The following is a 12,382-nucleotide window of genomic DNA, read 5'->3' as shown; positions in this document are numbered from 1 at the left end:
TCTGGGACATAATGTGTTGTATCTATGCATCTGTATATAGGTTTGTATATAGGAAGTAAAATATAGCTGCTGATATTTCCTAAAATTTGTACTTAGCTCCACATGTGGGGGAAAAGGAGACATGGGAAATACATGTTGGTAATTTGATATATTGTGTGCTAATTATCCAGTCTCACATAGGTCTATATAGGACATGCTGAGTTGTCTGAAGCCTTTGTCTACCTGATATCATACCTAACATAAAATACAATTAATTGTATTATTAAATATGATTGATATCATGTACTACAAATAAAATGTGTCTAACAAATTGTCTGTTTCCTGTTTTTAAGGCTATGAGGAATGTATTATAGCCATGAACAATAATCAGAGTAATATTATGAAAAATAATAAAATAATAATAGAATAATATTAGCAAAAAAAAACTATAGAAAAATATATGTGTAATCCCTTGACCTTTCACCTTTATAGGCTAATTCCTCTTCCTGGATTTATTTAAATAGCGAATGATTGACAATCAAAGTGGAAAAGCTGAGTAATATATAAGAGTAATAAAATACTGTGAATATGGGTGTTCCTTTATCCAGGTTTTATAATCTATTTGCATCCTTTTTTGTGTATTATTTTTATTATTAGTCAGTATGGTTTAGGTGTACATGTTACAGCACCATAAAATGCTGCATGCTAATTAATTAATTAATAATATAAATTAAAAAAAATAATATAATCTACATAATAACACAACATCCTGCACCATTTAATTTATTTGATAGCAGCACTCCAGCATTGTAGGTGGATTTGTTTTGTTAACAGTAAAAGGAAAAAATGGTTTATTTTTAAAGCATTTCTTGCTGGGGGAACTCCCCTACAATGTTTGAAAACTGCAAAAGGAAATCAGTGGATATTAGAAAACAATTATGGGTGACCCTAAGTAAGGTGAGGGATGAGGCCTTCCCCAAATAAACCAAGCGGGAAATCTTAGGGGAAAATCACATTCTGCCTGATGGAAACATCCTGTTTTAAGGGAAGTCAGGCCCACTGGAGTCCATGCATGGCCTGCAAGAGCAAAGGAGGAGTTAACCCCTCCTCTGCCAGATAAGATCAGACAAGACGTATCTGGGGCTAGAAGGCTAATCATTACACTATTACTATTGATGATTGTGGTCAGGATAGTTAATTTTCTTTTCAGTCTGAACCTACATTATCTTTTTACTTTTTTGTTGTTGTTGTTGTTGGAGTGCAAATAAAATCACAGAATTGGAATTTGGATGTATATCTCCTTAAAGAAGGAGGGGGAGGATGGGTACACAATAGATGGTTAATAGTTAACACCAATTCTTAAAAGCATGTACCTTGAACTTAATGATCAGACTTCTCAGTTGGGTTTAGGACTGTGTATATTAAAAAAAAAAAAATAATAATAATTAAAATACAGAAATAATGAAATAAAAAAATATAATATATGTGTGTGTATCCCTCTTTCTGTCTCTCTGTCTCTCTCTCTCTCTCTATATATATATATATATATATATATATAAATATATACATATATTATATGTATAGATAGATAGATAGCTATAGGTATGTTATACACTGAATAAACACAGCCATGAAAGTCAGTGAGAACCTTAACCAGTAAGTATATATATATGTTTGTCAACACTACTGTACATTGTATATGTGTACCTCTTATAATAAATATATATATATATATATATATATATATATATATATATATATATATATATATATATATATGCCTCTCTCTCTGTATGTATGTATATATATATATATATATATTTATTTATTTTTTTTCATTGGACTATTGCTGTTCATTTTAAGTATATATATTTATTTTTTCATTTCAGTTTGTGTGTATGTTAGTATATTACATAGAATATACTATATATAAGTATATATATATATATTTCTTTTTTTTTCTTCTCGGTCTGTGTGAATAATATATATATATATGCAACATATATATATATATATATATATATTATATATGCCTCTCTCTCTGTATGTATGTATATATATATATATATATATATATATATATTTAATTTTTTTTTTCATTGGACTATTGCTGTTCATTTTAAGTATATATATTTATTTTTTCATTTCAGTTTGTGTGTATGTTAGTATATTACATAGAATATACTATATATAAGTATATATATTTTTCTTCTCGGTCTGTGTGCATAATATATATATATATATATATATGTAACATACTAATATATGTTAGTATATTACATAGAATTTACTATATACATATGCACATATATATAATATGCTATTCAGTATGTGTGTGTATATGTTTAAATATATATTCACACACATATATAGATATATATTTTATGTTGTAGATTGTATAGGATCATATATGTGTACACCCACAAGGTGAAGATTAAACATAGACAACAGTATATATGCTGTATATATATTTCTCTGTAACTTTCCCCAGGCCCACTCTCTGGTAGAGCAGCCTGCAGTGGTTTGGCAATACCTGCTGACTATGGGTAAATTCCTCAATTCTAATTAAGACTCCCTCCTTTGTTATGATTTAGTGGGAGTGATAATGTCGTGTTTTCACTACTTTATTATGTTCATAATTACACAAAGTTGCCAATTCCCTGCAGTGATTTTTTTTATTATTATAAATATATTTTAGTAGCTCTCTTGTATGTAAACATACCACTGGCTGTGGGTGTTTGGCTTTTAATGATGTGCTTGCATTTTTTATTACAGTGGATGGTTTGGACTGATGAAGGTAATATCCGAGATGATCTTGACAGACAGGCTTTGTTGCTGGATTCATCCCCAGCACACAATGACCCAACCTTTCATTCACCATTGCTCTTGTCCATAGCCCAATTAAGTGATTAACATCCACTATAATGAGGCCCTATCCTTCTGTCCAGCACTGGGCCTGTCTCTTTTGGTAAGCTTCATCAGGACCTTTGTGGCAGGTTTTTCTTTTATTATCTTATATACATGAATATATTATAATTATTTAGAAATATATATATTATTTTTTTTTTTTAAATATATGTCTTCTCTTATACTATGACCTATCTTGCAATCTGATCCAATCCATATTGTCTTTCTGTGTTTTGTTATTGGACCCCTCCACCACTGGCTTGAGGTTCATCCATAATGGAGCTTCTGTGTTTTGACATAGGGGCATTTTAATTTCCAGGAGGGTGAATCTCCCTCATAAAAGTCAGGCAGGGGTCACTAGTTCACACATATGTAATCTCATTTTTTTTTTTTTTTAAAGCATTTACAGAGTGGTCATTTAATGGCCTTTGATTATAGCAGAGTCCACGTTGGCCTATAAACTCATTCACGCCCAACAATGGGGATTTTCTCAACAATTAACAAGGAACAACATAATAAAGCTATTTAGAAAGGCATCCCTATTTACTGGAAATTAGGTCCCTTTTAAAGCACCAGTGCCTAATTTCACACACTTTACAACCTCACTTTGAATGTGCATAAACAAACTTTTGGTGAACTGTCTGTCCTGTTCCAGTCTTACCACCAAATGTAATGTTGAGTGCTGAGGCCTTAACTTCATTCATTCATTTATTTATTTAATTTTCAATCACAAAATGGCCTTTAAACTTAGCCATCATAGTAAAGCCTCTATCACACCATATATGTATCTTTTTTTAATTGGACTACTCTTGTTCATGCATAACGTAAATATAAATATATATAATTTATTTTTCATTTAATTTTGTGTGTATGTATATATATATATATATATATATATATATAAATATATATATATATATATATATATATATATATACACATACTGTATGTGTGTTTGTATGCTATGTATATTCTTGTTCTTTCTATTGCTATTCTTTGCATATTTAAAATACAATATTATTGGATCGATCCAATTAATTTGATTCAATTGTGGACTGATTTCCATCACCTTTCATCAGGTTCAGTTCAGGATTCATCTTGTTTGGTTTCTGAACCAGGTAAAAAGAAAAAACAACTAAGAATATTTGAAACTCAATATGTGGATTATCTGTCCAATGGGTGTGGACTGATTATTAAAAAAGCATAAAAAACACTGGGACTCTTACAATCATATATTGTGATAGCATTGGTAATGGCTCATATGTGTGTACACTTTTCCTTTTGAATTATTATTTGCATTTTCTGGATTAAAAATTAAGTTGGAGGAAAAAAAATGTAAAAACACATTGTGTGAACAGGCTCTTATAAAAAGAAATATTCATTGCTGTGAAATCCTCAATATTATTACAATATTAGACATGTGTTGTTTTAATTTTTATACATCTAATCATGTTTCCTGTGCAATATTTAGAGATAAGTGTTCAAATAAATTGTATTTAGGGATACCTTTGCAAGGTGGCACTAGAGTTCATCTCCTTCCTCCCAGAAGAAACAATTTGCAAATTTAGGGAAATTAATATAGACCCTTGTATTCAATATTGCTCAAACACCCACAAATTCTTGCACATATTTAAAAAGGACATTTTGTTTCTGTTATATGGCCTTTATAATATTTAGGATAAAAACAATACTCAGAAGCTGAATTAATTATTCCCTTTAAACACGTTATTTTGTGGACATTGTGTTATAAATTTGCAGGCAATGTTTGAACTGAATCAGCCATTTATTTCTTTGTTTTGTTTGTAAACAGCTTGTCAATATAATTCCTCTATCAGTAATATGGATCACATCACAGGTCAGGCTACAAAATGTCCATAATAAAGTGGTATGTGAAGGACAGGATATTAGACCTTATCATAGGATATATGGGACTGAGCAGGCAGCATTCCAGCCCAGGATTCTGTTGTTTTCCTTTTGAATGACTGGTGGGGAAGGGGAAGGGATGTGTGCCCTGCAGAGGACACAGCCTGTCAGCCCCCAACCCCTATTGTGAAGTTCCATGCAAAACATCTCAGGCCTTTTAAAGCTGGTGCTTGTGAGGCTGCCTGATCATGAAAAGGAGCAAAGAGAGGCCTAGTCTAAGGAAACTATAAGTGGGATGCAAAAAAAAATCTACCATTTGCTGAAAAAGTCTGATTATCATCTCTGCAAGTTCACACAACCCCGAGCCCTACTTGTATCTTTATACTATATAGAGAAGCCTATTTGATACATTTTTCAGGTATGTGTTGACATTAATATAAGATATGTTCAAGCATAACACTCCTGCCTGTATAAGTCTCCTCTTACAGCCAACATTTTTTTTTTTAATTCACAAAATCCCACCTGTGGCTGTGCAGTAAAACTACAGGTCCCAGCATGCTTGCCCTGACGATGACTACTTGGACAACTGGCAGGGGTCATAGGTTTTCCTAAAACACTTTGAACATACAGTTCACTTTAGTAATGATGTCTAATTTGTAATATATGCAATTTTCTTTCTTTAAAGTAGAAAGATAAAAGTCATCATCAGGACATCAATACTATATTTGAGATTATATATATATATATATATATATATATATATATATATATATATATATATATATATATGAATAAATATATATATATATTTTTATATATATGTGTGAATAAAGATAAGAAAATGGCAAAAAAATAAAGAAAGTGTCATCCTGCTCTAAGGAACATAAATAGTGATTGAGATATGTATAGAATATAAACTAAGATGCACTGTTGAAAAATATTATTTATTTTATATATATATACACACATATATATATGTATATATAGATAGAGATATATTGAGATATATAAAGATAAAAGAAATAAAGATAAGAAAATGGCAAAAAAAAATAAAAAAAAGTGTTATCCTGCCCTAAGGAACAGAAATAGTGAGATATATATATATCTCACTATTTCTGTTCCTTAGGGCAGGATAACACTTTTTTTTTTTTTTTTGCCATTTTCTTATCTTTATTTCTTTTATCTTTATATATCTCAATATATCTCTATCTATATATATATATATATATATATATATATATATATATATATATATATATATATATATATATATCTCAATCACTATTTCTGTTCCTTAGAGCAGGATGAAACTTTTTTTATTTTTTTTTTTTGCCATTTTCTTATCTTTAGTTCTTTTATCTTTATATATCTCAATATATTATTTTATATATATATATATAATATATATGTAATTATATATAAACGTATATATAAAAATATTATTATTTATTATTATAATATATCAATATGTCTGTCTATCTATATATATATATATATATATATATATATATATATATATATACAGTAATAATAATAATTTCTTTCAACAGTACGACTTAGTTTATGTTCTACAACTATGTTGTTAGGTATATTTAGAATTTATTTAAATCTTTTTTTTTTTATTTGACAAATCCATTGCATTTGATGCCTATCTAGTCTTAGTAAGGACAGAATATAGCAAAAAAAAAAAAATGAATTGCACATGAGAGGGTTTATTTAATTGATTGTGTACAATGCCAGTATTCAGAGATGGAGCCAGTGATGTGCCAGAATATAAGACTTGTCTCCAAATCTCTTAACATGCCACCTGCATTTTCTCCCTTTAATCTTATCTGTAAACTTTGAAATTCTGCCCCCCAGATTATTGCACTCCCACTTTTTTTTTTCTTGATTGCTAAATTTAGCCTGCCTATCTCAACTTGCACAAATATTGGGGATGGCACAAAGCCATGTGCACAAAAGTTGCTGAATTAAGACACTTAAGACACAATAAAAAAAAATGCATAAACTCAATAAGTCATAGTGATTTCTTGATGCAATTCTTTTTTTGATTGGTTATTATTATGGTTGAGTTGTATTTAGTGAATATAAATTGTACCAAGTTGGATGAATTTAAAAGCTTCTGGATAGAAGTTATTATGGAGCTCTGTGGTGGAAGACACGTGGTTGGTGTAAGGTGACACCGGTTAAGGCCTGCCTAAAATATTCAGACAAAGGAGACAAAAAGAACATGAGTGTGCAGCCGAACTGCAATAGCAAAGGGGGAAAAGTACACTGCATGGAAGGCAATAGGAGAAAAAAAAAAGTTACTCTGGAAATATTGATCTAGGCAGTACAGCACTCTTTAATATAAAGACAATAAAACTGTGTCATTGAAACAGTCTGACATCTAAAATTCAGAAATACCTTCCAGTAGAAAATGCAGGAACTCCAACCATTTTTCTTTCTTTTTTTTTTAGATGTTTTTTTTTTTATTATTATTATTGTAAGTTTTAGGCCTTGTACAATTACACAGAACATACAAGTCCTAATTTATGTAAAATGTATTGTTTGCTGCAAACTCCTTTATATAAAAAAAAATCACTGTTTCATAATTTATATACATTTTTTTAATGCACAATATTTAGACCTCCCTTTAAAAAAAATGCATTTTTCAGAAATGCTTAGCAACACCTCAATCATTTCCTACAAAAAAATCCCAAGATGTATTTTTTTTTTAAACAGTGTTTTTTTTCTTGATTTAATTTAAATGAAGGTGAAACATGCTCTGAACAGTGCAAATGTCAATTATTTTTTTTGATTTACTGCTGTCAACACAATATTACACAAGGAAAAGAAAAAAAAACACCATGGGTCTCTACAATATTTACTAAACTCAGTTTATAAGTGCAAGTGTAGAGAACTGACTGTGATTGTCATTTGCAGAAATTCTCCAGGCTTTGTATTGACCATTCAAGTTTTTGTTTTGTTTTTTTGTTTTTTTGCTACAATGAATAATGCAGTTTATCACAGGGGTTAATAAATGGGGGGCCTCTACCCCTCCAAAAAAAATACAATAATAATAAAAAAAAATCACAATATCATCACAGCACTCATTTATATGACTCTTCATCTGCACAATCTATGTCGGGTTCTTTCTAAATTTCATTTTGTGACAATGTCACTCTTCTCTCAAGTCATATCACAATGTGATTCTAGGTGAGTGACACAGAAAAAGAAGAGAGACCTTTGGATACAACTGGGATTTCACTACACACTGTATGATTGTGCACGTAAAAAGATATCATTTAACAAAATACAATGACATATTTATTTTCACTAGTTATTGAGGCAGCTTATTCTCCCAAGGCCTGAGTTAAATCGAGGCCCAAGACCCTTCCAGTCCATAAAAAAATGAGTTAAGTGCAACTGCTCTTGAAAAAAAAATAAAAAAAAAAATAAAACACAAAAACACCCTCTCCCCCAAACAGCAATGTAAAATCTGCCACTTCTAATTATTTATGGGTGACCCATATTGTGCAACAAATTACACAGTCATACTTCAGCTTTCCAAATCTAGTGCAGAGAATGCAAATGGCTCATATTCTGGTTTCTTTTATTACACTGAAATGCTTTGACATTTGTTTTGTTGCAGATGAACTGAGGTACCAGGTGCTTTGTTAAAAAAAAATAAAATAAAAAAATAATATTAAACAAAAAAAAAATATACAACTTCCATTCAAGGCCAATTCTTTTAAGTACTGAGTAGTCTGCGGAATGTAACCAAGTGAAAAAAAAATCCATATTGCAAATGAAAATGGCATCCAATATCCTTCTCCAGGAGATGTCAGGGCAAATAAATCCAAATTAATAATAATAATTAATAATAATATAATATATATAAAAAAAACAGGCTGATACAACCATTTGTTTAAAAAGGAAAAAAAAAAAATTCTCCATACCAAAAAAAAATGTTATGATTGAAATGTCCTGAATTTGTGACTAGGAGGGAGAGGTACTGGAGAACCACCCAACTGCCATTTCCAAATAGGATGGGCCTTGTGGGGTGGGTAAGAATCCTTTGTGCTGTTTAAGGAGTAGGCAGGGACTAAATCTCCGTCTTTGCCAATAATCAATGACGGTGGACTGGGGAAATTTGCCATGAAATTAAAAGGTCTTTTTACTGTAGAGGCTACATTGTTGGCTAACCTTTTGCGTCTATTGGTCACTGCCAAACCATCCAGTGTCCCTTCATAAAATTCACTTTTACCTGGGGGTCTTGGGCTCCTTGCAGATTTCAGATTGGGCTTGCAGGGGGTTGTCTGTAACATTGGTCTTTTTCCTAGCACCAGTGTCCTGTAATTTTTCCTGACCTTAGCACCATATTTGTAATCTCCATCCTCAGGCTTGTGTGTATCTAAAGTGCATGGAGGGTCCTCCTCACTTGGAGCCATTGTATCCCCAGAAGTGGTTTGCTGTGTATTATCAGTGCACACAGAGTCCTGTTTGGCTTCTACTAAAGCCCCCTCAGTTTTATCCTCACTCCTATCACTATCAAGCTCATCCTTAGCAACATTGCACTCAAAGTTTAGCTTATGCTGGCTATGGTATTCTTCATGACCACTACTGTCCTCAATTTTAATTTTTACATTGTGCATAAAGGACAGATCAGTGCATAAATTCACTCCACTATTATGATTCTGCTTAGAGTTTTCAGGCAAATCCACTGTTCCTGGTGATTGACACAATCTGTCCCCCTTTTCAGTGGTTGTTGCAGATACACAACATAAGGAGCTGGGGGTTGTGGTATTGGTTTGCACACATAGTGAGAGAGTTGATTGCTTGCTCTCCCAGTTTATCCTTTGTTGTGGTGGAAATACATTGTTTTTCTTTGGGCTAGGTGAAGAGCCCCCCTCTGTAACACAGTTAATTGCCATGTCACTTCTTTTAGCATTGCAAGAGAAAGCAGAAAGAGGGAGATGGATCCCAGAGGCTTTATCAGGAAAGGAGCCCCCCAAACCAGAGGCACAATTTATCCCAGGATTCCTGAAATCATGGTGACTCCAATCCTGGCTTTCAGATTTAATCTCACAGTGAGCTGTCTTACCACGACTAGGGCTGGGGGACCTGGGGACCTGATAGAGGGGGTTTGACTGTGCCATGTGAGCAGGGCTGGAAAAACTAGTTCTCCTGAATCGTATGCTTTCCACTGAGACTTGGCTGGACACAGAACTGCTGTCTGACTCAGAGGAGCTGTCCTCATCGGAGCTCAGATCACTGGAGTCAGACAGGCTTCCCTCCTCCTCCTCCTCTTCCTCCTCATCATCGGAGGACACCGAGTTGCTGCTGCTGGACAAACTAGAACCAAAATCCGAGTCATTGGCAGCAGAACTGGACTCTGAGTCGCTGCTGTACCCCTCCTGCAGGGCATCCAGGTGCTGAGCGCAGAAGCCATTGACCAGGTGGATCCTCTCCAGGCACACAGGGGTTCCTTTGGATCTGTAGGGCTTCGGTAACAAAAAGAACCTCCTGCTGTTGTTGCTACTACTGCCGCTGCTGCTGTGGAATGAGGGGTCCTTGTCTGCTGAAGACCTTTTCCTTTTGTATCTGTAAGTCACTGAGCTGCCTAGCTTGGGTTGGGCAATGGCTGGTTGGTAGTAGTAGGCAGGGTGCTTGCTGCACAGCACGCCCCTGAAGTAGGGCAGGCTGGAGTGGAAAGCTGCTACACATTCTCCGGGGATCTGGGGACTTTCATAGTTTCCAGGGGTTTTGCAAGGAGACCTTGCTATTTGTGGGTAGCTGTGACCAGTGTATTTACTTAGAAAGTGAGGTAGATCAGCAGCCGGTAGAAGGTCTGGTTCTCTAGTAGCAAAGGCTTTTTTTCTCTTTATTGGCTTGGTAGATTCATTCAGACCCAGCCAAACTTTGTTCTCCTTCCAGAGACTGCCGTAAGGGTCGGGGGATGGGTGCTCTTTTGTTGACAGGGGCCTGCTTATCCTCCTCCTTTTTGTCTTGAGGACCCTTTCAGTCTTGCAGGAGGTGTACAGGGCTTCCACGTCCTCTCTGGAGATCAGAGTGCATTTGGCTGCATGGAAAGCTATAGAGTTGATCGCCTTCAGTTTCCTCAGCTCCTCCAAGTCACAGTGGTGCTTCTTCACTTTTAGATGATCCATGCGCTTGTGCACTGTGGTTCTTGGGATGTTCTTCAGGAGATCTGTAAAGACCTGAGATAGGGCGAACATCTGCTTGCCTTTGATGACCAGGTATCCCAGCCTGACTCCATCCACCACTTCAAAGCCAGACTCCAGATCACCCATTGCTTGGGTCATAGTGTCCCCAGCATTGGCAAAGGCGAGGTGGTGGCTGTAGATCCAGAGAGGGCTGATGCTTGCAGTCTCAAGGCATCCTGCTTGAAGGAAGAGAAAGCCTGGTTATTGCCCTATAAAGTCTATAGGACCAGTCAGATGTAGAGCTGTAGATCCAGGCAGAGGCAGATAGGCAGGTCCTAGAGCCATGGAGGGGATTGGCAGCTCTCCATTGTCACAGGCTGCAGCTCCCAGTACCTGAGTCCTAGTGCAGCCCCCGGTGCCTGAGACCCCGGAATACTGGAATGTGCTCCTCTCCCTGCTGCTGCTGCACCATAGTGAGCCGTCCGGAGACACCTTCATCCATTAATTCCCCTACAGCCGCCGCTGATTGGACACTCCTGACAGGTGATGCAATAAAAATTGATATTCCACCCCTTCCCCCCAAAAATCTCCGGCTAATTAGCATACTCTTATCCTGCACCTCCCCTTCTAAAGGAAATAAGGCTGCATTTTACTATATAAATCTTTCCATACGATCAGCCTGCACTCTGCCCCCATAGTCGGGGCTTTTTTTTCCATTTTTTGACCTTTAAGGTAGAACAGAAATTGCAATTTTCTACTATTTGTACCATACTCTCTCTCTATATATGTGTATGTATCTTACACATCACATACATGAATATATATGACCGACCTCATGCTATTTTATATAGTACGATAGGGCATTGTTATACACAGTGCAATATATATCTATCTATCACTTATAATACACTCATATAACAATATACATATAGTAATGATTTAATATTGTAAATGTGTATCCGCACTGCATTATTAGATAAAGCCTGGCCTATAGGTGATTTTGCTCTCATTCATACCTGTATACGTTCCTCTTTATATCACATGCTCATTTCTCATGTTTGCAGACTCATAGATTGTATGTGGTTTGCCAATACATTATTAAACATATATTATGTATGATGGACTATACAGGGCACTATTGCACTATGGTAATTATATAGTGCTGGGTACAGTTGCATTATTGTACAATGCTGTCTGCCAATTCCCCAGTATACAATCCTACACTTATGTATTATGATACACAACTGATCACTTCTGTGCTGCTATTATCACTGGCGTGCACCAATGCACCACTGTGCACCATTATACAATATACATGAATGTGCAGAATGCAGCGCTGTGCACTAATGCCCTGACTGTTATATACTAATTCACTGCACAGCGTGGAAAGCTCATACCCTTTATACAATCCACACTTTATGCGACATTGTGCAGCATTATATATTGATAGAGGACAATGTACTATTGTATATGAGTATATTCCA

The 12,382-nt window shown here is 34.6% G+C and overlaps 1 protein-coding gene across 1 annotated transcript; it reads right to left on the bottom strand.

Annotated features, from left to right (window-relative positions):
• Positions 1-8,414: 8,414 nt before the first annotated feature.
• On the bottom strand, positions 8,415-11,357 carry SKIDA1 (SKI/DACH domain containing 1). Its single transcript, XM_075316808.1, has one exon. It carries the CDS (start codon positions 11,055-11,057, stop codon positions 8,703-8,705), a length of 2,355 nt encoding a protein of 784 aa, XP_075172923.1. The 5' UTR covers positions 11,058-11,357; the 3' UTR covers positions 8,415-8,702.
• Positions 11,358-12,382: the final 1,025 nt, after the last annotated feature.

The sequence above is a fragment of the Anomaloglossus baeobatrachus genome, chromosome 6 (genome assembly GCF_048569485.1).
Source record: "Anomaloglossus baeobatrachus isolate aAnoBae1 chromosome 6, aAnoBae1.hap1, whole genome shotgun sequence".
Taxonomy (NCBI): domain Eukaryota; kingdom Metazoa; phylum Chordata; class Amphibia; order Anura; family Aromobatidae; genus Anomaloglossus; species Anomaloglossus baeobatrachus.
The sequence above is the reverse complement of the archived record's forward strand: the minus strand, read 5'-3'. Positions and strand labels throughout refer to the sequence as shown.

Bases quoted from the DNA above. Each gene is read 5' to 3' on its own strand.
- SKIDA1 (XM_075316808.1), bottom strand. From the start codon at position 11,057: ATGACCCAAGCAATGGGTGATCTGGAGTCTGGCTTTGAAGTGGTGGAT.